General features: G+C 38.2%; 2 protein-coding genes and 1 long non-coding RNA gene across 3 annotated transcripts in view; 2 read left to right on the plus strand and 1 right to left on the minus strand.

Annotated features, from left to right (window-relative positions):
* The window catches only part of LOC150001504 (uncharacterized), a 54960-nt gene extending 43266 nt beyond the window's left edge, over positions 1 to 11694 (minus strand). The window contains exon 1 of the long non-coding RNA XR_016513048.1: positions 11523 to 11694. This is a non-coding gene — a long non-coding RNA (uncharacterized LOC150001504). The remainder of the gene's footprint in view (positions 1 to 11522) is intronic.
* Positions 3130 to 3841, plus strand: LOC150001506 (dynein light chain Tctex-type 1). The gene has a single exon (XM_090287834.1). It carries the CDS (start codon positions 3169 to 3171, stop codon positions 3508 to 3510), a length of 342 nt encoding a protein of 113 aa, XP_090143960.1. The 5' UTR covers positions 3130 to 3168; the 3' UTR covers positions 3511 to 3841.
* Positions 11695 to 11760: 66 nt separating the features above from the next.
* PDK4 (pyruvate dehydrogenase kinase 4) lies at positions 11761 to 22370 on the plus strand. The gene is made up of 11 exons (XM_090287217.1): positions 11761 to 12155; positions 13076 to 13217; positions 14597 to 14668; positions 14820 to 15004; positions 15191 to 15277; positions 15726 to 15803; positions 17603 to 17679; positions 19459 to 19557; positions 19747 to 19857; positions 20142 to 20255; positions 21418 to 22370. Exons 1-11 carry the CDS (start codon positions 12026 to 12028, stop codon positions 21559 to 21561), a joined length of 1239 nt encoding a protein of 412 aa, XP_090143343.1. The 5' UTR covers positions 11761 to 12025; the 3' UTR covers positions 21562 to 22370.
* The last annotated feature ends 3375 nt before the right edge of the window (positions 22371 to 25745 follow it).

Genomic DNA, 25745 nt, shown 5'->3' on the forward strand with positions numbered 1-25745 from the left:
GTGCCATAGCAAAGGAAAACAACTTTTTGTTTCTATACACAGTGTATTTTGAGGTGCCTGTTTGTGGAAAATAGAGGTGGGAGAACCCACTGTGAAAGAGGTGAGGAAAGAACACAAAAGGGAGCCCCACACCTTTCCTCTCTGGACTCAGCACCACCTTCTGCAGATAGGCAGCCGGGCCCTTTTCTTCAGCGGAGAACAGAAACATGTCACCCACCAAGCACTGTCAGATCTTTGAGTTTACTTTCAACATGGAAGGACTACATGGGGAAAGGATTGTGTGTTTGCGTTATCCCTGTTCAAGCCAAAGACAGTCTAGTTTTCTCTCTAACTGTTGTCCTACATATGAGGGGAACCCCCAAAAATCAGCATCCTCGAAAAAAGAAGCTGTTGAATTTGAAACATCTTTTTGGTTTGTTTTCAAACTCAGATTCACATAGTTGCCTGGTTTGGCCAAGAGGACAAACAGGTATTCTTAGTTCTAAAGTATCAAAAAGGCTAAGGCAAAAAAGAAAAAAAAAGAAGAAAAAAGAAAAAAAAACAAACAAACCAGGATTCCCAAGCCTCAGAAGAGTGTGCTTTCTGTTTAATCTGAAAAAGTAGCTATGTGATTTAGGTGACTTAATGTTCTGCCTCAGTTTTCCCTCTGCAAGTGCAAGCGTTGGATTAAATGAATGACTTTCAAATTTGCTGTTAAGAATCTAAGGGCAGGTTTTTCCAATGGAAACGGGGGAGAGGTAGAGACAGGCGGTGACAGGGGCCTGGAGCCTGTGCAGGCCAGAATGTGGCAGCTGATTGACACTCAGGCCAAGAAAAACAAAAGGCTGCATCTCCCAAACCTGACTCACTGACTCACTGATCTCCAAAGTGCTATGGTGAGAAGAATCATGTGGTGAAACCAGACCAAACAGGAAAGGACATTATCATCTCTTGTTGGTGGTGCCAGCCACAGTTAAAGAGAAACTAGCCATTTGCACAACATGGACTTGCTGAAATTAGTGTTTTCAAACAAACAGAATACTTCAGTGTACACCTGGTTATCTGTCCTTTTATTGCTAAGCATATAGACATATTGTGCTTTGCACATATTAATAAGCCAGTATACGTGCAAGATTGAATTCACCGGATACTAAGAAATGTTTGCATAACTGACTAAATCTTCCCATTTTTAAGCAGGTGTTCAGTGGGATGGTGATACAGTTTTGACCAGCTCCTGCACTGGGTAAGCAAAGAAATCACAAAAGGAAGTGACCTCTAAAATTGTCTTCCGGATGACCTGGTGCTTGACTGTGTTTATTATCTGGAACACCAACAAAAGTTGTCTAAGGCCATCAGTCAGTGCTATAGGAATCCAGGTTGGACTTCAGCAAAACTCAGAGTTTTCAAAGTAAAAGATTTCTATTTGGAGTGTGTGTATGCACACATGCGGCACGGTGCAGCCAGGAGAAGAAATGTCTTGTTTGGTGATACTCTCAGGAAATTTAGGCAGTGATCAGCAATCAGAGACAAGGTACAAGCCGCAAACTGGAGGCAAAGTTTCAGCTGACAGTAGTCCAATGTCATTCTACAGAAGACAAAGGCAGGAGTGATAAGGGAGAGAAAAACTTGATTGCGGGCTCCTCCGGTTTGGAGTCTCCAAGATTCTTGGTATGCCCGGGGGCTTAGAAATAGAAGGCAGGAGAGCAACTGACCCAATTCCCTGTCCTGATTCTGCCTTCCAATTCGGTCAAAAGCCTGTTTTGAACAGACATCTGCCAAATTCTTCTGCCTGTTCTTTTGCTACATCTATTTTCATTTCAACTCTTGAAATAACATTTATTTTCCTTATAATTAAGAAGTAACACATGTTTCATTCTTTAACATTTGGAAAAGCACGCAAAAAAGCAAATGTAAATGCTGATAAATTCTACCACCCAAAAATCACCACTATGGACATTCTGAGTGTTTTCTTTATACATATGTTATGCATATGTTTGTGTACATAATATTCAAAGTATTACCCATATATGTTTTCTGCCAACATTTATTATAAACTCATGACTCCCTCTCTTCCTGGGCAGCTGGATTAGGACTCACAGAAGAAGTCAAAAATATTTCTTCAAGTTTGGGAAATCTAAGGAATTGAGATATAGGTTGTCTTTTTCCTCAGATCCATGAAATCTGTGTACAGTTTCTATGATCCATACACTAACCCCCTCTGAGGGTTCATTTCAGCTGATGTCAATTCTCCTTCAACTCTTATTCTCTCCCACACCCCTTGAGCCAGAAAAATCTCTTCTAGTTTGAGAGGTAATAGCAGCAAACTTGATGTGATTTATTGCATATTTACTGTGCTTCAAATCCCTTCCAGACCTGGGCCTTTGAAACTCACTTTCTGCACCAAAACCATAGGAACATAGCAAGAGTAGAAGTGGCTACATGGAGGATGGGGCAGACAGGTCAGAATAGTGTTTCAGAGTTTCCTGTAGCCCAATGTGGTACAGGTACAATAGAGGAGCACTGAAGTGGATGGAAACGAGACTATGGTCCAGTATATTTCAGGAACAGCAGAATGAAATGCTGTCCATGTCCCCAAGGGCAGGAAGCAGCCACAGAGAGAGAGAGGGAACCAGGCCCAAACAGGTCTTTTGGATAGGACTAAGGGGTACTAGAGGAGCAATTTGTATTAACAAACAATCTAGGACCAGATTTCATGAGAAACAGCTCAATGGGCGCTAGCATGGCTAGACCACACCAAGCACTGGATGTCCACCTGCCCTGATACTTTGGACCTGTATGAGTTCCTGGGAACATGGATGAAGAAAGAATGGTAAAACCTCACATTAACTTTAGAATAGACATTAAATGAATTTATAGGAAAGCAAAAGAAAAGAAAATGTCAACACTTGCCCATTTGGCATATATGGACTGAATTTTGTACCCACTCTATCTACTTTGAATGGCTCAACTAGGATTGGTTGGCCAGGTAAGTAGAACAGAGAGAGAGTGTGTGAAGAGTTTTTCCAAGTGCATAATTATGGTGTTGGGCCATGAAGTCCACACAGGATAAGAGGAGAAGAGAAGAAGGTATCAGAGGGCTGATGGAAGGCAAATGGGAGTTGAGTCAAAAACTCTAGGAACAGGCAGTGCGCCCTAGCGGGGAGGCGGCGGCGACGCGCGGGAGGAAAGATGGAAGACTACCAGGCAGCGGAAGAGGCTGCTTTTGTCGTCGAGGAAGTGAGCAACATTGTGAAAGAGGCGATAGAAAGTGCCATCGGCGGCAACGCCTACCAGCACAGCAAAGTGAACCAGTGGACCACCAACGTCGTGGAGCAGACTTTAAGCCAACTCACCAAGCTGGGGAAACCATTTAAATACATTGTGACCTGTGTAATTATGCAGAAGAACGGAGCAGGATTACACACAGCAAGTTCTTGCTTCTGGGACAGCTCTAGTGACGGGAGCTGCACCGTGCGGTGGGAGAACAAGACCATGTACTGCATCGTCAGCGCCTTCGGGCTGTCCATCTGACCTCCTCGCCCGCTCCTCCTCCTCCTCCTGTCCCGGCGTCTCTCGTCCTCCTCTGTTCACCATCAGCGTGGATTCCACGGCCACCTTTCCTGTCCTTCGATTTTTTGGCGGCACTCTCAGAACGTAGACAAAGAACCAGATGGCTGCCCTGCTCCACGACCAGCACACCCTCACCCAGAGGCCTTGCGCTCAGGCGGCCGCTGTCGGCTCTGCCTCTCTCTGTTCCAAGGTGCTAAAACCGCAAGTCTGCTGGCCGGTAACTTTCTCTACTCCGAAGTCATTCAAACACACTGATTTCCCACACTTTGTACTTCTGTTGGAATAAATTAATCCAACTTAAAAAAAAAAAAAAACTCTAGGAACAGGGTAAGAGTTACCAGGGAATGGGATGCTTATATTTGATATTTTGGATGTGCTGGTATTATTTTTGGAGACAAGTTCTAGGGTATGATCATGGGGATGAGTAGTTAAGGTGGATTGTAGATAGATACTGATAAGGTGAAGAGAGTGATAAATTGAGGGGTGAAAGTGGAAATGGATCATTCACAGTAGTGCTGGAATCAGTGAGAATGATGACAGACATCATAATAGCAAGGAAGTAGCCAGGTACTCCATAAAGTGCAGTGATAAAAATGTAGTTGATGGTATTGTATCATGCCTGTCTTCAAGGTCCTGAATTTTAAAGGAGAATGAAAGAGTGATGTTTTGAATGCAGAGCAGTCACAAATAGGGTGAAAAGTGAAGGATAACCCTGGCACTTTCAGCCCATGAAATACTTTGAGTTGAGAAGAAAAGCCCCCTACACTTAAGAGGTTGACTGGGACATGGTATCCACAAGTTGTGGCAAGAATATAAAGTGGATATACACAGAGAAGAAATTGGGGATGCAGGAAGTATGAAGACAAATGTTGGGTTCCAGAAAGCAAAATGGAAGTGTTTGGAAAAAAGGCAAAGAGAATGAGAGACTATGTACAATTGAGGGAATCCATCAAACAAGTTGGAGAAGACACTAGCCAAGGATGGATGAACTGAGGGAAATAAATGTCAGGTGGTACCAGAGTTAAATCAGAACTTGAGGCATGATAGGAGTGGTCCAGGCAGACAATGAGGACTAATAGTACAACACAGAGTCCACAGAGCCATCTAGCTGAACTATGTGAAAACAAATGGCCACTGTTCACTGATGCCCCTAGATGTGTTATGACGGCCTGGGGGTGAGGGATCCTACCAGGAACACAAAGCTTAGGAAAAAGCCTGGATGCTTGTTATCTCCTGCAGTGCTATGATGTGATAAACAGGGGGATGAAATCTTACAGGGAAAATAAAGCTGCCTGTTCATTTATTAGTAAAACAGAAGCGGCAGAAGAACAAGATGCAGATAAAATCGAGAATGAAAGAAGTAATGAATCAGGAGATCTCAGGTGGGTAGGGAATAAATGGGAAGCAGAGGAGTGACATATCATTAGCAAAGGGGACGGTAAGGGTAGAAGATTTTCATGAATGTCACAACAGGACTAGAGAGAGTGCGGGAATAGGCCAAATGGAAAAAGGGGACAGTGTGTCAGGCTCAAGAAGAAGGGAATCACTGGCCTTCATATTTTCAGAGGTGAAGTGGTCCTGACTGATAATCAGACATGTGAAGAGGTTAAGGAAATGGGTAACAGAAATGTAGTAGGTGTTAAAGTCCCTGAGAGTAAAGAATTCAAGGAACTATAAGGACAGAAAGTTAAATAATTCATCCACCTGACCTTTGAAATTGCCTAGGATTATACTGCTTTCCAGGACCCCAAATCTACCTTTCTAATTAATGACAGTAGCTGGACCATCATCATTCACTGATTGTATGGCATTTCTTTCTAGAAACACTCTCTCTCCCTTACACTCCTAAATCTTTGCACGCAGACAAGACATAGTCATACAAGACCACCAGACTAGAGTAACATAGTTAGCCAGGCCAGTGGTCTGGTTCCTGGATGCCTCCTCCCACTGTTGCTTCATCCCATAATTACATGGGAGAAATTAAACATAAGGGGAGGGTCAACAGTTTGAATTCCAACAGGGCACATGCCTGGGTTGTGGGCCAGGTTCCCAATTTGGGGCGTGTAAGAGGCAACCACACATTAATGTTTCTTTCCTTCTCTTTCTCCCTCTCTTACCCTCTCTCTGAAATTAAATAAATAAAATATATTTTTAAAAAATCCAGAATGGTAAGTAAGTGCTGGAGAACAACCTTTCCAAGAGCAGTGTATTTTATACACTTTTATTGGTCAAGAATTATTCCTGGTTTTGGTATGTAAAGCACTGAGACCTGCACCGTGGAGAATGTGATATGTAGGTATAAAGTAAGAAGTGAGAGTTTCTTGTCCAACACACCTCCAATATCATGATCGAGAGTGTGGCAAGGTTTCTTCCCAGACTCTTCACATGCATACATCAACCCATACTCACATATACAGTTCTTTTCCCTTTCTTTTCCTTCTCTTCCCTTTCCTTTCCTTTCTTCTCTCTTCATTCAATAAAAATTATACCATAGTACATACATGGTGATATGTGACATGCTTTTTAGGATGATCTTCTAATATAGAGGAAGTCAGTCTAGATTCTCTGGTAAGCAGATGCTGAGCTTGGAGTACAAGGGGGTTTAGGGTTTTTTCTTGTTTGTTCGTTTGGTAGAAACAAAAGCATACATTCGCCCAGTCTATGGCTGTATACCATGTCTCTGGGACCATATTAATCTGCTCTAGCAAAAATACCATGTCCAACACAGCAGTTACCATCAGGGCTACTAGTCCATTGGTTGATAGTAGTTTACAGTCATTGTCAAGGAACAACCAAGTCTCCACAAATAAATTCAGTGGAGACACGATGAACCACCATTCTTGAGATACTTTTAAGAATGGAACTAATCTCTATCATTACTACTAGGGTACCATATTGTTTTTGTATTTGCCATCTTAGTCCGGGGAAGTTTCAGAGGCTTATAGTTGGTCTTTGCCACCATAACAGCTAATGTGGGATTATTTCAAATGCCAATTGCCAGGCATATAAATCCCAGGTACCATAGAAATGACTTCTGTCTCTGACCAATGTAGGACTAATGGGAAATGTTTGCTCCAGAGTTCCCAGCTGGTTTGGCTGAGGGATGGCCCATGAAAGGCTTAATAGCCTCTGCATTCTCATCTTCCCTTCACTAGTAATGACAGCCATTACTGTTTGCCCAGTGGTTTCTCACTAACCCAAAGTGTCCCCAAACAAACTCATCATTTGTGTTCTCCCCTTCTTAGTCAAACTGTCTGTTCCTCCTGATCCTTTGACTTCCATGCTTCTATAATGAAATCACCTCTTCCCAGTAGTATAGACTTTGAATATCAAACATCAGAGAACATTTTTTTTTTTAGGTTTTTCCTTCTCAGATTTGACAAAGGCTAGAGATCCTACAACAAAGTGATTCTTTTCATTCTCTCTTCCCATTGCCCCAACATCTTTCCTCTTCATCTGCTTTTGAACTTCTATAACTCAAGATGACATGTCACCTCCCCCATAGAAGTCTTCCCTGACTGCTTGACCTTCCCCACCCCTCAACACATACTTTATATACATTACACTGTTTTGTTTGTTTGTTTCTTTCTTTTTAAGATCCTTTCCATGTCTGTCTGGACATGGCAATGTGCTCCTTGCCTTAACAAGCTTCATTAGTTCCATGTTGCCTACTCCAGGATTCTCAAAGTCCTCATACCAGCATTTAAGACTTTCATGATATAACCCTAATTTCCCATTTTCTCCTGCCTACAGTTACTCTAGATAGCAGCAAGACTAAACTAGTCATCTTTTTTCTCCTGTATTCCCTAGCTCCCACATCATTGCTTTTGTTCAGGCTTAGACATCCTTCTCCACTGTCTACCAATAATTTGCCAAATCTTGCTCATCCTTCTAAGATCATCACAAAAACCAGTTCTCAGAGGATGCATTCCTTGATTCCCAACAAAGCTCCTCCTCCAAACACCTGAGTGCCTAACATCACCACCATCCAGTACCATTGCTATTGCCATTGACATGACACATTGATCAAATCTCTTTTATGAACTGTTTTTTTAATGCATTTAATTGTGAGTTTTTTGCCCTGAGAATTCAATGAAAGTCCCATAAATGAAAAAAAAAAAAAAAGTTGGCCATTGCTTTCCATCACCTACTAGTATTAGCCTGTGACACTTGAGAGAAGATGTTTTGCACTCACCAAGGCATCTAGTCCAGTTCCTGGCACCTAGCACCCTCTAAAACAACAATGATAAGAAACATTGGAGACCAAATAGTGATTTAGGACTGGCTATCCCCAATCTCTTCACCAATATGCTTCCACCAATATTCCCTTCTCATTCCCCAATAGAAGGATGCACCATCTCCCATAATTGTCACTTTCTCAGAGAGACTATCCTTGCCCTCCAAATTGTAGTTGGTTCCATCCAGCCCCTTGTAGTCTTCCTATGCTTATTCTTCACAATCCTTATCCTAATTTAATGTGTGTGCTTATCACCCATTGCTTTTGTAACATCTCTTTCCCCTATAAGTCTAAAACTCCATGAGGAAACAGACCATGACAATTTTGTACCCTGCTGAAATAATAATTTCTTAAATAATCATTGTCTGTTGCATACACATTTTATAAATATTTTCTCAAAGTTTGCTGATCATTTTTAAATTTAAAATAGTTTATAGACAAATCTGTTTATCTTTCCATCATGGCTCTTGGAGTTTCTGTTAATGTAATTTTTTTTAAAAAATTGGCTTTATGCATATTTTTATTTTTAACTTTTATTAGTTTTCTTTCATTTAATTTTTTGTATATTTTATTGATTACTCTATTACAGTTTTCCCATTTTTTCCCTTTGCCCCCCTCTGCCTGGTATTCTCCTTCTTTCCAGCAATTGCTCTCCCCTTAGTTCATGTCCATGGATTATGCACGTAAGTTCTTCAGCTTCTCCATTTCCTTTACTATTCTTAACATCCCAATTGTCTATATTGTACCTAACAATTATGCTTCTTAATCCCTGTGTCTTTTCCCCCATTTTCCCCTTCCCCCTCCCTGCTGATAACCCTCCACCTGTTCTCCATATCCATGATTCTGTTCCTGTTCTAGCTGTTTGCTTAGTTTGTTTTTGCTTATGTTTTTTAATTCCATTGTTGATCATTGTGAATTTGTTGACATTTTTCTGTTCATAGTTTTGATCTTCTTTTTCTTAAATAAGCCCCTTTAACATTTCATATATTAAGGGCTTAGAGATGATGAATTCCTTTAGCTTTAACTTGTCTGGGAAGCACTTTATCTGCCCTTCCATTCTAAATGATAGCTTTGCTGGATAGAGTAATCTTGGTTGTAGGTCCTTGCTTTTCATCACTTTGAATACTTCTTGTCAGTCCCTTCTTGCCTACAAAGTTTCTTTTGAGAAATCAGCTGGTAGTCTTATGGGAATTCCTTTGTAGGTAACTCTCTCCTTTTCTCTTGCTTCTTTTAAGATTCTCTCTTTATTTTAATAATGATGTGTCTTGGTGTAGTCCTCTTTGGGTCTTAATGTAATTTTAATTGCTTCCCTGGAATATATTCCTACAGGTGGGAAAGTTGAATAGGTATCTCCTTAAGGGTCTTAATGCATTTTATCTAATTGAATATGCCCAGACCCCTGGCAAAAATGTGACTTGCATTCTTGAGGCTCTACAACTGGCCCTATGTTACTAGTTCTTGTGAGGCAAGTTGGAAAGAATTCATTTAATGGTGGGTAAACGTGCCCTGAAAATTTCAGGAGTTGAGTGCCTCAAGCAGAGATGCTGAGCTCAGCACTCTGACCATTACCTCCAAATTACTTAGAGTCCTCTCATGGTTTACTTTTACTCGATGAATGCACAGATTTGTCCATACCCATTGTCCACAAATAATTCCCTTGTGCTTTATTTCTGTAGCAACTGTATCACCTCAAAACCTGTGGTCAGCCTAAAAGTATGTCACTCTCTTTCCATGGTACAGGTTTTCCCTGCTACCCAAAAGTAGAGTGTTTCTATAATACCTTCGTAAGCTGAAGTGGCATTAAGCAAAGAAGCAATTACCATTAATTTATATGAAAAAATCTTTGAGTGTTCCCATACTCCAAAGTAACCTACCAAATCATGCCAAAACTGCTTAATTACATACAGTTTTATGCTAAGTGTAGTACCCTTGTAAGTTCTTTTAGGCTTTTCTGATACCTTAGGATACATCTTGCTAACAGATGCACAAAATAAACTGAGATGAAGCACAGATGCTCACAGGCACAGTTCAAAGCCATGAGGGCTTGAGGCTGAGATGCTGAGTGTATTTTCTGAGGAAGAAGCTTGGTGGTGCTATCAAGTTGTTCTGGGTACATGCTGCCTCTGTAGAGCTTGCTGGGAAACAAACACCAAATGCTATTTTTGTTTTTCCTCTTTTTACCTTTTTGGATTTCTTTCAGTTAGAGAAGACAGGTACAGGTATTCCATAAAAACAAAGTGGTATAACACAAACTTTCAGAAAGCAAGGGTCACATATAATACATAGTCTTAGCCAACTGGGTAAACAACTTGACCTAGCTATTCCAGTCCAGCTACCATAAATGTTGCCAATTATAACAACAGTTCCCGTCAGAGAAGTGACATTAAAGAATGTAAATCACTGTGACAGTAACCTGATAAATATTATTGGCTGGGATGGCATGCAGACAAAAGTTTGGTGACCTCAGTTTACATTTAGCCCTTAGCCATCTCTGTGACCATCATAAGACTTCACCTGACCTTTAATTATCAGACAACACAAGGGATACTGGGTAAGGCCAAGCACTCAGTGGGATTTTCCTAAATTAGAACTGCCTGTAATGTATCCTTTCCACTGCCTTTCCTCTGCAGTTTAAAGGGTATAATTCTTTTCAATATATATTTTTGCCTATCCCAGATCCCACATATATGGGAAGAAAGTAAATGCATACTTTTCTATTATGTTCTTAGGATGTAATCCAGGAAAAAGAAGAGATCTTTATCGTAAATTTACTTGCTCCATCAGAGAGAGTTTATTTAATATTTTGGTTTCTGAAACACTTTCATTTTTATTTTATTTTATTTTGCTTTATGAAGCTACGCAAAGTTGTAACGAAGGATTCGAAGTACAAAAAAATAAATCACAATAGTATCAAGAACCATCTCCAAAGGGAGATGCAATTTGGAATTTCCCCCATGTTTCCTCAGCTTTAGTAGCAACTAAACAGTGTAGAAATCACAAAGGCGCATCTGGCATAGACCCAACCCTGATGTCTTTCAAGGCACGGAGGGGGACCAAGGAGGGACAATATAAGATCATAAGTAGCTACAATATAATGTCCTAAGTGACAAAGGCCATATTTGGAAGGGCAGAGAGAGAAGCAATCAGAAAAGATCTCTTGTAGCACCTAGTTTGTGCTGGGCATTTAAAGCTAAAAGAGAATGTCTTAGGCAAAGATTTGGATTAAGGGAATTTTATACAGGGGAACAGTGCCAGCAAATTCTTGACAGAAGAAAAAAAAGGTGGGTCAAACTGACAAACTGATCCTTTTCTAATTTTGTTTTTAATTAACAGTTAAATCTAATGGAGAGAAGCAAATTGGTGGCCTTTTATTGTCACAAGAAAAAATTAATATATTTTGGGCACCTCTTCAAGTCTCAGCAAAAAGTACTTCCAGTTCCTGATGCGTGCTGTTTTCTTGCCGGAAGAACTCTTCAGGCTGCTTATTCCTTTCCCTGTCCAATGGCAGAGAAAGCCATACTTTTGAATGCAGACGATTGGCTACTGTAAAAGCCCGCTCTGAGCAAGGACCAATGAGTTCCCAGAGCCCAGATTCTTGAAAATAGTTTCTGACCAGGAACGTGTGACATTGAGACAGCCTCGAACTTGAACTTGTAAACAAGGACAAGTCTGGGCTGGCCCCCTGCCCACGCGACCCCGCTCCCAGTCCCAGGTGACTGATCTCGAGCCCACCTACTTCCAGATGCCGACTTCGCTTCTTCCTGCATTCTTAGCCCTCACAGCCTCGGGCACCTGCACCGGGCCACTCTGCACTGACTGCCACCGGGGGAGCTGGCCCAACGTTCATTCTCTGAGTGGATTGGCCTGGTCCCAAGCTCGGCTCAGGAAGCGTCTCCAACTCCCAGTGACTCCTCCCCGTTGAAGTTGGGGTGGGGGGGTGGGGCGTGCGGTGAAACAAATATAACTGCAGGAGACGGCCGGTGGTGGCAAGAAGAGCACTGGAGTCGCAAGATACTTACTGCTCCTCTGACTCACTGTTCCTCTGAGTCGCTGCCGGACCCCTCTGCTCCGAAACACCCCTGAACCTTAGCCCAGATCTAGGTGCACCAGCCCACCAGCACAGCTGCGCTGCTCGCCCGGACGCGTCCCGCCCCTCCTCGGTCCGGTCCCAGGCTCTGCTCCTTTCAGCCTTCGCCCGCAAGCCAGCCCCAGCCTCTGCCAAGTCCGGTGGGCACCAAGATGAAGGCGGCCCGTTTCGTGATGCGCAGCGCGCGCTCGCTGAGCGGCGCTAGCCTGGTCCCACGCGAGGTCGAGCATTTCTCGCGCTACAGCCCATCCCCACTGTCCATGAAGCAGCTGCTGGACTTCGGTGAGCCAGGACGTAGGGTCCGGGCGGGGGCATTGGGGTTGGGGAGCTGCCTTAACTTTAAGTCCCGGTACAGGGAGGGGTGGCCTCATTGTTTAAAAAGACTGGGGTCCCCCTTCCTGCGGAACCCTGGAGCCTCGACCACCAGACAGACACCTTGCCTTCTCCTATATCCGCTTTCTTTGGCAGTTTGTGTCTAGTAGAGACCACTTGCAGTTCCGCTGATGCTGGATGGTTTGAGCTCATCTTTCCGTCCAAAGCTTCCGTCAAAATACTTCTTGTTTTCAATCAGCATTTAACTATGGATGAGAAACTTGATCCCCTCGCGGCACAGTATTTCTTGGAAAAGATTAGCCTCAAATTGAGATTTTTATCCCTTAGCCGCCTTCCATAGGGTACATTTCTGCGTTCCTAACAAATTTCTTTCCTTCTTTACCATTAAAGGTTTTCATATATTTGCGTTACTGCTGAAAATATTTATAGGCTTTCCATGGCAATCTTACAAGGAAAATTTCAAGGATTTAAATGTGATATTATTTATTTATTAGTAATCTGGAAACACCACGACTTCCACCCTGCCCCCTTATCTCCCACTCCAATTTCATAACCAAAACTCTGAATATTGTGGTGTTGACTGAGCCCTGCAATCTCTTATGAATCTTAAGAGCTGTAGGGTAGTCTGACTTATTGGGAGTGAATCCTCTTAAAAATAAACTACAACAATAATTCTTATATTGGTAACTTTTAAAAAAGAAAAAGACAAGAGGATACTTCTGAATTGGCTATAAACCGTAAACCAACTGAGGGTGAAAAATAATTTTATAATATATGTGTGCATTTAATATTGGATAGTTAACATTATTCAAATATACCATTTAGACATACTTGTTTCCAAATATTAAATAAAATGTTATTTGTTACAGGTTCGGAAAACGCATGTGAAAGAACTTCTTTTGCATTTTTAAGACAAGAACTTCCTGTGAGGCTCGCCAATATCCTGAAGGAAATCGATATCCTCCCTGACCGATTAATAAATACCTCTTCAGTGCAGTTAGTTAAAAGCTGGTAAGTAGAAAACTATTCTGAAACAGCCTCTAGTTTTAAGACAGTTACCTGAGTATGAATTCTTATATTAATATCATAGTTGGAAAACAGGTGATCTGTGGGGCGGGGGAAGTAGGATAAGGGGAGAAAGAAGGGGAAGGGGCTAGTCAAGGAACTAGTATAAATGACCCATGGACATGGACAACGGGGTGGGGATTGACTGTGGGAAAGGAGGAAGGTAGGTGGGGCAGGGAATAGCAATGGGGAAAAAATGGGACAAGTGTAATAGAAAACAATTAAAAAAGGAAAAAAACAGGTGATCTGAATAGTAAACACTTCTGAAACATGTAAAGAATTTTTTATTAATTTAAAGTAAGTTATTATAAGGGCAATTATAAAACTAGAAACAGACATTTCATCCTTAAAAAGTAGGTTCCTTCACAATATAATTTTTATTTCTAGGAGAAATATGAAAACTAATTGACAGTTACAATTTGTTTTGTATTTTTAAGTAACAAAAGACAAAGCTTGATACTGTAAAAGGAGCCTTATTTTAGAAATAGACATGAATGACTATTGTTCAGAGAGGGCCTCATCTTTTTTATTTACAAACCAATTAACAGGACAGGCTCTGGGTTCACACCCTGCTTTTGCCTCTTCCCATTTGTGGAATTCTGGGAGAGTGTCTTAAAGTCTCTATGCTTCAATTCCCCTGTTACTGAGGAGGATAAAGTATATGGTTCAAAGGGATATTTGAGTGTAATTAAATGAGGTGTGCCATTAAAAAGCACTTAGAAAAGCACGGAGCACAGAGCCAGCACTCAGTGTCAGTTATAATCATCTCATTTTATAAATAAGGATACTGAGGCTTAGAGAGGATGGATAATCCAAAGGAGCAGATTTTCAGCGAATACAGCCAAGATATGCACTGAGGCAGATGTGCACCTTAATCCACTGACTACACAACTTTTTGTTTATTGATTCAATAAATATATGTATTATATACCCATTAAACAATTATAATCTGAAATACATATTCTATCCATAGTATGTACTGCTTTCAAGACTTCTATTCTCCTATGAATAGAATAGTAAAAAATATGAAAGCTTTCTTAAAGTGTTGTGTTTAAATGCTTTTGCTATTAAAAAATACTTTTGCCAAACTAAACAGAAAAATAAATACTGATTTGGAATAGTTACCAAAATATAACTTTTAATTTAGAAAGTTAAGGATAAAAGTTTTACCTCTTCTTTTGAGATACTGTTTTCCAAATGTCTTGGAGTTTTGATTTTAAACATAATACCTTCTCTTTTCAAATCATTTGGAAAAGATACTATTTTTAGCCACTTGTATCTGACTATTCAATTTCAAAACTTAAAGCACACCTGTCACTTTACAGGTACATTCAGAGCCTGATGGATTTGGTGGAATTCCATGAGAAAAACCCAGAAGACCAGAAAGTATTATCAGAGTAAGTTCTATGCATTAGATTAAGCGTCTAAAATTTTGACTATTTCCAGACATACTTCTATAATAAATGATATGTACATGTAATATCTAAGAAATATAAGTGAATGAATCTTACTTGAAACTTCACTAAATGTAAATGTGTTTTGGCTCAGTTTTGTAGATACTCTCATCAAAGTTCGAAATAGAAACCATAATGTAGTTCCTACAATGGCACAAGGAGTCATAGAATATAAAGATGGTTGTACAGTTGACCCAGTCACCAATCAAAATCTTCAGTATTTCTTGGATCGATTTTACATGAACCGTATTTCTACCCGGATGCTAATGAACCAGCACAGTAAGTCGGTATATTATAATCATGATATACAGAGCTGGGTGCAGACTATAAGCCATACCCTAACTAGACGTTTCACTATTTGGTGGGTTACATTTTTTTTTTTTTTTTTTGGTCAGTGGTAGCTCTAATCATTATTATCCTGATTTTTATATAATTTATATAATGTTTATATTTATTTTTCAACAGTTCTTTTATTTAGTGACTCAGAGACAAGAAACCCAAGCCACATTGGAAGCATTGATCCAAACTGCAACGTAGTAGCAGTGATCCAAGGTAATTTCTAGATTTCTTCATTTCCCTTATTGAAAATGTATACTATATGTTTGACCTATAGTTGAGATGACTCTGTAAGTGAATTTATATTCAGAGTTTTACTTCTATATTTTTATAAATACTGTCATGAAGGTCTTTTGCTTTTGAAGATCAAAGGTTTAAACATGCATTTATAATATTATAAAAAACCTAAACATTAGGTTCATGTGTCATATTCTTATATATTATATTTGATCTCTGAAGTGTGCATCTTCCTATTGCTATAGCTATAACTTAAATACTGTTATAATTCTTCTATAAAATATTAAAAAGGTACTCTTTTGTATACATAAACTTGGACTCTAATGCATATTTTAGCTTAAGGGTAGTGTACACACTGAGGATCACTTGAAAATTTTACTTGGCACTAATTCATTTCATCATTATGAAAAAAACCTTTCTATTCCAGATGCCTTTGACTGTTCAAGGATGCTTTGTGATCAATATTATTTAACATCTCCAGAATTAAAGCTCATGCAAGTGAATGGTAAGCTATGTATAAAATATATTTTAATCTGTAGAAAATTCAGTGTTTTCCCACTATGATTAATACTGTAAATAGCAACTTCTGTGTTCCAATTTTCCTTTCTGAATGTGCCTAGAGTTTGTACGCTATTTTACTTTGAAGCCAAGGTTCTCTTTATCCCAACTGGAAAGTTCCAGCTGAGCATATTCAGTTGCTAGTGATGACTCATAAAGAAGAAGAGTTTAAACAAATAGTTTAGGACATAGAGTAGCAACTTAGTTCCAATATCTTAGATCAAAGAAAGATTGCTTACTACAGAATAGAGGGGAGAGAAGCCAGAAGTAGGAGGAACCACTTGATAGTCAAGATATCCTCCTAAAGAGCTGACTCATAAGATCTGGGAACAAAAGTACTTTAAGTTGCACTATAAGAAATAAGCCAGTCACAGAAGGACAAATACTGCATGATCCTACTTACATGGGGTATTTAAAATAAGTCAGACTCAAAGAAGCAGAGAGCAGAATGGTGGTTGCTAGAGGCTGGGAGGAGGGGGAAGTGGGGAGTCACTATTCAATGGGTATAAGATTTTACTTATGCAAGATGAATAACTTCTAGAAACCTGCTGTACAACATTGTGCTTAACAATACTATATTGTACACTTAAATATTTAAGAAGGTAGCTTTCATATTAAATGTTATCACCAAAATTTTTTTAATTGCACTATAAGTATATACCAGTTTTGGAAACAGAGCATATTTTATTTAGTAGCTGCAACTGAAGGGTACCTGAAAAGATAGTCTTCCCGCATTACTGAAGTGATTCCAGGATGAATACAAGGCACTATTTTTATACTATCCCATAGTTGCTTCTCAAAGCAGGCAGCATACTTAAATTGGAATAACATTCTCCTTTCAATTCAATGTACACATCTTTTCCAAGTAATAGTTATACATGAACAATGTTTGTTGTTGGTGGGAGTGAAAATTAAGTTGCTCAAATTATGAGTAGCCTAACTTATGGGTTGGGGATATGCGAATGTAATTGTTGCTAAACTAAAAATAGAAGTACAAATAAAGATTGAAAACTATCTCTACACGTTAACAGCATTGTTGCATAACTTTAGATAAATTGCTTGAACTGTTTGATAAAATAAAGAGGAATTGAGCCAGACCTTGTGTTTTCTGATTCAAACTTTGCCAAGGCCTGGCACACCAAAGAATAATGCTTTTATTTTTCTTTTCAAACAGTATTATGAGGCTTTAACTTCTTGGTGAGATTTGAGCATAGTTAATCTATAAGGTTTAATGTTTGATTGACAAAAATAAAGACTAATCAGATGTGTTATTTTCCTATGTATTATAGTGTAGTTTTCTATGTGTTGCTTCAATTTCAAAATATCAATTATAGCTAGCTTTATTTTTGATGTTATGCTATAGGCACATTCATTATTTCTTCTTTCTTACAATGCATAATATTTAACTTGAGATTGTCCAGTACAAAAGTTTTGAAAATAGAAACAAATAATCCATGTAATCTAATTTATAGCATTCTTGTTGCACACTTCATCTGCTTTATACATTTGCAGAGAAATGCAAAAATTAATCATAGAGCACTAGGTGCTACTGTAAGAGCATTTTGAAAAGAAGCCAGTTGTGTTCTCTGTTTAAGAGGGAAGGCTCTAGGGTAGGATTTTGGAGTGAGTAGGGTGGGGAATATTCCAATCCTCTTTAAGTCTAAAATATTAGTCAAATAGATTTGGATGTTTGTTTAATGAAGAATTTGTTTACTAATTCTAATGAGTTTAATTTTTTTTTTCTAGGAAAATCTCCAGAACAACCGATTCACATTGTGTATGTTCCTTCTCACCTTCACCATATGCTCTTTGAACTCTTTAAGGTATGATACTTCACAATGATTGCAGGTCTTTTTTATTAAAAATTCACTGGTTACATTTTAATGTCCTTCATCATTTCTGACTAAACAAGAGCCTCACTATCTTCTCCCAAGTGAACTTCTGCTCACCTTAAAGGAGGATACGGTCAATGTTTGAAAGGTTACATAGAGTTCATTGTAGCATCAACATGTATTTGAGAATGCACAATATGATTCATGACTCAGAGTTCCCTATTCTCATTATTTGTCCAGGTGTGCAACAAAGCACTATTCATTCATGTATTCATTAAGAAAGTTCATGGGGTGAATGCTTCAGGGAATGAGGCCTTGTTTCTTCCACCCCCACAGGCTGGTCTAATTCCAAATCCAGAGGTTCAGGTCCAGAATTACTGTAAGCGGCAGAGTCTGAACCTGAGTTTAGGGTATACTCAGAGGACAGTCCATTCCTTCAATGACCTACTTTAATGTGCATATGAATCAGCTGGTGGTTTTATTAAAAAGCAAATACTGATTCAGTGGGTCTGGGGCAGTGCCCGAGATTCTGAATTTCTAATGAGCTAACAGGTGTTGCTCCTTGTCCACAGTCCCTGTTGTGTGGCAGGACTGGAGGGCAGTGCTTTTCAGACTTCCATGTGCCTTAGAGTCACCTGGAGGGCTTGTGAAAACGCAGATCCTTAGGCTCTGCCCCAGACAGTGATTTTGATTCTCCAGGTCTTAAGAATATGCATTTCCAACAAGCTCTCAGAGGATGTAGACATTATAAGGTCTTGGGTAGCCAGGTGCTCAAATCAGATCCTGTCCTAGGTTCTAGGACAAAACCACAACTCTACTTACACCAAAAGATGGAAAAACACCCAAAGCTTTGTGATGCTTCCATGATTTGTTCGGACTAAGGATGAGGAAGCCTAAAAAAGCAAAATTTACTTCTAATTCTGATATAACTCTTCTCAGAATTTACTGTTTCCTAAGTTATTCTAATGTTAGTACAATGAGGGATTGATTATACTACAAACATCCAATTTATTTTACTTCACTTTAGCTAATGATTAGAACTTAATATCAGATAGAACCCAGAAAACAGATAATTTGCTAGAAGGTTAGAGAGGAAAATGGGTCAAATAAACAAAAACTGTATCTGTATAAGATTTATCCAGTGGTCTGAAAACTTGAGTTTCTTCTCCATGAAAGGACAGAAGATACTTTTTTGCTGATTTGATTTACTTTTAAATTGAATGGTCCAACTCTTAGATTTATATTGCCATCATAGGTAAAAGTCAAGATGATAATCATAGGCAAATTGAAATTTAATTTAGAATTATTTACCATCCTTTTAAATGGTAACAACTTTTTCCCAGCAAATTTTATAATAGCCAATAAATTGGTTCAATGATTCGCTGTTCCTTTGTTATGTAATAGTCTTTGGTGGTTGGATGTGAAATGTAATGGAAAGACCGAAAAGAGAGAGCCAGGAAATGGACCATAAAAATCCATTTCTATGTTTAAATTAAGCTTACCAATAAGAACTTGACAACTAGCTGAATTATTTTTCTATTAGACATTACTTCCAGGCACTATATTACATGGTAAATGAATATTTTTCATTATACATTCTATATGACATATTCATAAATGGCTGTTTACAGAGCTGTTTTAACTACTAACTTAAAAGAAATAGGAACTTCTAATAATTCTCTGTACTGTTTTTATTTTTTTATATAAAAAACAGAGTTATTGTCCCTCATTCTTCCGCCATTGAATTTCTTATGTTTTTGTTTTCTTTAGAATGCAATGAGGGCAACAGTTGAACACCAGGAAAACTGTCCTTCCCTCACACCAATTGAAGTGACTGTTGTTTTGGGAAAGGAAGATCTTACAATTAAGGTAACCATTCTCTATTTTTCTTTTGAGTCTCTCTTGAGAGAATTAAAAAGTCACTAATAATCTCTCTGCTCTGAGGAATACATCAAAGGCATATATGAAGTGACTTTTTAATGAATGAAAGACATATTTGTAGAGACAAATGCACACTGTTTTAATGTGTAGCTCTGATGACCTGTTTGTTGGTTTAAGATTTCAGACAGAGGAGGTGGTGTTCCCCTGAGGATCATTGACCGCCTCTTTAGCTATACCTACTCCACTGCACCAACGCCTGTGATGGACAACGCCCGGAATGCTCCTTTGGTAAGACCAGTTATATGGCAAAGTTCATCCCAGCTGCCTAGTTCTAAAGGGAAAGCTCGGATTCTAAGGAAGTATTTAGGCAAATTAATACATTTAAATTGGGCATGCGGGATATGAGAAAGAATAATAAAGCAAGTTAAAAATGTGAAAAAATTCAAGGGATCTCTGATTGGACATCTAGGTTCTAGGACATCAATATCAGGCAGGATGATAACTCCTTCCTACATTTTATATTCCAATGATCATGGCCACCTCTTTACCAATCACTGATATTTTCTCTCTAGGCTGGTTTTGGTTATGGCTTGCCGATTTCCCGTCTCTATGCCAAGTACTTTCAAGGAGATCTGCATCTCTACTCTTTATCAGGATATGGAACAGATGCTATTATCTACTTAAAGGTATACTTTAAACTCAGTAGAAAAAAAAATCAGATTTCTGAAAAGATTGCTTCTTTTACAGCCCTGAGCTCTATGGTCCACAGTGAAAACCCCAAAATGAGTTAATGCAAATAATGGCTACAGTGATTCTATTTTCTGTTTGCTATGTGTGTATATACTCTTTAATATTTAATGTGGTAACTTACAAACAAGGAGGTGGAGCCAGGCTACCTGCCTCAAGTGAGCAAAATTCTTGCCCAAGAAGCACTTCAGTTCAGAATGAGGACATGCTCATATGACTTTTTAAGGCAGCTCCTCTGGCATCTGTGCAAATAGCTGTACTTTTGTTTTACTTCAGTTGTGAGAAGAAAGATGCTAATAATGCTCCAGCCTAAAAAATAAATGATATCAAGTTATTCAAGACCTTAAGCTGATGTTAGAAATTCAGGGAAAAGAAAGTTGACTGCTCACAAGTTGTTAACAGGATACCTGGCATTTTCTGTTTAAACTTTAAAAATTGCTACATATTTTTTCTATTTCTGATAAAGCTTCAATTTATTTGTTAAGGTCACTGTACTGATTCTGCTTTGCCTTTGCCAGCTATTTCAAATGAAAATATATTTACAGATATTAGCAACTAAATATTAAGCTTCTAGGCTCCCATTCTGTGCCAGGGGAGTTATTTGCCAAGTAGTCTTTGACCATCTGAAATAATTAATGCATTCATTTTTAAACAAGCCAAAGTCTTCCAAGTATTGGAGAAGATTCATAGATTATAGATTTATAGTATCAGATTTAACAGAGTAATAATATCAGATTAGGACTCTATCATAAACACAAAGGTTTTGCTTAGAAGGAATAACTTTGCTTTTCAACTCTATCATATCAGTAATGTCCAAACAAGGTACATATGTAAATACTGAACACAATTCTATTCCCTAATTTAAATTGTATACATATTATTTTATCCCTTATAGGGTAGAGATAATATTTACTTTTTAGTTTTCTTTTATACTGTGCCTAACATACTATCAGTTCTGGTGTGCTCTTATTACTAAATTAAAAGAATGTATTTGAGTAGTTGACTACTTACCTCTGAATTTATTTTAAATAATCACTTAAAGTACAAATTACACCATGCATAACTTCTTTGGTTTGACATTTTTCCTCACTCTCTTTTCAGGCTTTGTCTTCTGAGTCTATAGAAAAACTCCCGGTCTTTAACAAATCAGCCTTTAAACATTATCAGATGATGACGGAAGCTGACGACTGGTGTATTCCAAGCAAGGAACCAAAGAACCTGGGGAAGGAGAAAGTGGCTATGTGAAGACAGATGCTCAGGACACTTGAAATGATCACAGTGGGTGTATGCCAGTGCTGCTTTCTGGATGTTTGCATGTGAACTCTTCTTCCCTCAAAAAGACACAACAGGAACAAAAACTCCTTCACCAGATCACCGAAGGAAAGAAGAACAAAGCTCGTTTCTGTGACCCAGCAGAGCACAGAGCAGGATGGCAGGCGTTAACAGATGGCCAGCTCTTTATTCTTTCAATGTAGAATAATGCTTGGGTTTATACAAAACCTGGAAGAAGATATAAGCCTCAAATTTTCATCTCTTTATCAGCAGAAATGGGAAAGGGAGCCAAGTGAAGATACAAGCTTATCAGTTTCAATAGACTGACATTTTAGACCTCTGGTTGACATCATATTAGTATTTATTGAACATCATGTCAAGTATACCAGTATTTTCCTGCCATTCAAAAGAGTGGGGCTTACTTTACACTATATGACTAGAAATATATGTAAATGTGCATTTCGTATATGTCTATGTGCTCTAGGGAGGAAAAGCTGGTGACTAAAATAACATTCACTTTGAATGATGAATGAGTCAACACATTTTACTCAAATTTTTGGCCAAGGCATTGAGGCTATGTAAAAACTTAGAGGAAAGCTTTTTCTGATGAATACAGGGCCTTTATTATGCTGCTTTCCCTGTTCACACGTCACATAGTAAGTGAACACTTACTACAAGGTGCCTAGTCTTGGGTGAATTTTAAAATATGCACTGAATTCAGAATGTTGACAGTTGGAGGGAGAGAAGAATTGCCAAAGTGAAAACAAAAATATCTCTCCTCTTTGTTTATAAATGAAACAGGAGGCCGCAAAAACTGATGTTAGGAAAAGAAATCATGCATTCAGAACCTAACTTAGAAAGAAGGACTATTCTCTACCCTGCAGTGGTGGTAATCCAAAGACATCCCTTTTCTAGGTTTAAAAAGATGTGTTTTTGATATATTTAATTGTACTCTCTACACTCCAGCATTAACTTATCTGTAAAAAAAAAAAAAATCCTAATTATCAAATGACTCAAGGACATCAGAATTTAAATAGGTCTTGGAGTATTTTTAACAAGTAGCCTGGAAGTAAGAGGATTTCATGTGAGGATGTTTTCATTTGTGAATCGTGGAGATTGAGAGTTAATGAATAAAAGCTGTACTCCTTATGGAACTTTTGGGGAGTTCAGGTATAATGTGCGGGTTGACAGGGCAGTCTAGTAGATTACTCTCAGAGAAGGAATGAAAGGACAAAAGAGGAAAGAAGGAGGGAAAGAAGGAAGGAAGGGAGTAAAGAAGGAAGGAAGGAAAAAAGGAAGGAAAGAAAGAAGGGCATTTTGTTTTATTTCCCACAAATTATTTCAAGAAATGATTCATATTTTCATGGACAAATTATTGGCAAGAAGATGAATTGGTGTCTTTCAAAACAGTATGACTTCTTTAAATGGCTTTCTCACTCTTGTAAGATAACAGGCTTTAATGAGACAATAAACTCATGTCAAATTATTGTTTAAATTGGGATATAGAAAAAAACTAGACTTCTCTGCATTGGAAAATAATCAGTACTGTCTATGTGTTGAACTTAACATTTGTGTTTAATATTGTTGTGGCCTAGTGTTGTGGTACTTCTGAGAAGCCTCAAACTATTTGTTGTGAATTTCATATTTTATCATCAGAAGTCCTAGATAGTGACTTTGATTGATGATACAATTCTGGTGTATGCATTTATTGATTACACAAAACTGATAAATTATTTGAATTTTTGTTTTTTACTGAAATTTAAACATTTTTGTATGTAAATACTTGTATTTACCAAAGATTTAAAGAAGTTGATTAATTAACCCACTGTGAACTATCATCAAAACACTAGAAAAAAGAAATGTTGGTATCTCAATAACTTTAGCTGTGTAAATGGAGTTCCGTAAAATAGAAATAGACTCATTGGTGTTTGTAAAACTTATGGAAGAGCTTTAGGATTCTACTGAATTGATACTAAATGTTCAGACCCACTTAAATTATTGTATAAATTGTATTTTTGACTTCAAGCTATGTACATAAAAAATGTGACAATTTTGATAATAAATATTTTTATTATAATACTAGGCATAGTCTTTTAAAGTTATTTTCTCAAATTAATGGCAAAGCACTAAGAATCTGAGGTAAAGGTTTTCCTCACCTTACATTCAAGTCTAATTTATCTACATATTGGGTATAGCTTTTTAGAAGTATTGAAATCAACTTAAAACCTTAATTTTTAAACAAAAGGTAAGTATTTTATAGCAGACTAGAAATTTTTATTCGTTCTTTGCTTTCTTGCCACAATAAGACATAGTACAAAATGTGTTTATCTACCTATTTTCAATAATTATTTTTGTGATGTATATATTCTCTGTTTTGATAAATTTACTTTAAAGTTTCACTTAATGACTGTATTTACATAAGAAATATAGTGGTGCTCCAAAATAATCACTCAGATAATTTAGCTTCCAAAACAACTTCTGGATTAAATATCTGAATAATAATAAGGTAGAATTAGGGTACAAATTATTAAATTAAGTCATGGTATGTTTTATCTTTTCTATCTTCACACTAGACAACATCTTTTGTCCACCTCCATAATGCCCTTAATGGCAAAATTTTGCAAAGAAAAACAAAAAAGGAAGGAGAAAAGATGAAAGAGGAGGATGGAAAGGAGGGACAGAGGATAGAAGGGGAAATTAGAAAAAAATAAAATTAGTGGAATAAATTTGCCATAACTAAATCAAAATCTTGTCAGAATAATCATATCTGAATAAAAAGAATGCCATCAACTGAGACATTAGACCCTAAAGAAATGATGCTAAGGTGCTTCATCAAGGACACTCACTTAATGCGCTCTGTAAGAAGCACGTGTGCATATGCATACACACAAACAAGCACCTACACACATAGCAGATTTAGTTGTAAATTTCCTTGATTTAAGCTACTTGGGAGGTAGGGAATTTGCACATCCACATTCCCATTAAAACTAAGACGTCCTCTCACCATCCTCCATTTATACACACAAGTATCTTTCTGACACAGTCAATGTGTATATCCACCCCCAAAGATACTAATGTTCAAGTCTGACAAAGTGGGCTGAATAGTCATCAAAACTATCTTTGTACCATTTCTCCTATCGCTACCAAGCTCAAAATTCTCTGGCTTCCCAGTGCCTAAGAATCTGATATTTATAGTTTTCTATAATCCAACCTATATAACCAGCCTCACAACTTGTTTTTTTGTTTTTGAACTGTTCAGTATATTGTCTTCTAAATATGGGACAAACATATTTCCCTTTGCTCATTGTAAATGTGCCTGCCCAAAATGCCCTTTCTCTCCTTTCTGGTTTTTCTTTTTTCCAAAGTGCTGCTCAGCCTTCTAGGCCCAACTCAGATTCCACCTCCATAGACAAAGCATCCAAGTTCAAATTGCCCTCTCTTCCAGCTTCCTCCTTTAAACTCTCACATGGTCAGGACATTTTAGTATTTGCCACACAATTCCTAAGGTTGCTAGTTAAATGTTATAAAGATGTAAAATCCAGACCCAACTAGATTGTATGTTCCCTACAACCCAGGACCACGACTTACACATTCTTATATAAAACCGTGACACTAAGACCGTTTCATGTAGAGTAGACCGTGAGCAATATTTCTTGACTTATATATTTTTGATGAGTTGAAAAGTCAGAGGGTAACAATGGAACAGTTCCTAAGTGAGAAGATTATTCTATTGATCTAAAACCAAAACAACTCAATAGTATTTTTAATGACCCTCATCATTGCTTCTCAATCTGGGAAAGGTCCATGTTTATTTCCAGATGGATCATACCTGTAATATATACATACAAACTAAATTAAACATTTTAGTTTAGGCCTAAAGCTAGGTCTGGGCCCTCACAGAGCTCAGAGTTCTATCAAAGAGTTAAAGAACAACAACATGTGAGAAGTTGGGCAAAGATTTTTTTTTTTTTCAGATTTAATGTGTTTTATTGATTAAAATATTACATTTGTGCCAATTTCCCTTCCCTCTGCTCCCCTCCACCCGGTGGCCCCCCTCCCTCCAGTTGTCCCCCCCTTTTAGATTATGTCCATTAGTTGTGCATACAGTTCCTCCCAATCTCTCTCCGTCTGTTCCATTCCCTCCTACCATGATCCCC

The sequence above is a fragment of the Furipterus horrens genome, unplaced genomic scaffold, assembly GCF_987537825.1.
Source record: "Furipterus horrens unplaced genomic scaffold, mFurHor1.1.pri manual_scaffold_9, whole genome shotgun sequence".
Taxonomy (NCBI): Eukaryota; Metazoa; Chordata; class Mammalia; order Chiroptera; family Furipteridae; genus Furipterus; species Furipterus horrens.

Bases quoted from the DNA above. Each gene is read 5' to 3' on its own strand.
- LOC150001506 (XM_090287834.1), top strand. From the start codon at position 3,169: ATGGAAGACTACCAGGCAGCGGAAGAGGCTGCTTTTGTCGTCGAGGAA.
- PDK4 (XM_090287217.1), top strand. From the start codon at position 12,026: ATGAAGGCGGCCCGTTTCGTGATGCGCAGCGCGCGCTCGCTGAGCGGC. The intron at 12,156-13,075 runs GTGAGCCAGGAC...TATTTGTTACAG, and splicing joins GAAGCAGCTGCTGGACTTCG to GTTCGGAAAACGCATGTGAA. The intron at 15,005-15,190 runs GTAAGTCGGTAT...ATTTTTCAACAG, and splicing joins GATGCTAATGAACCAGCACA to TTCTTTTATTTAGTGACTCA.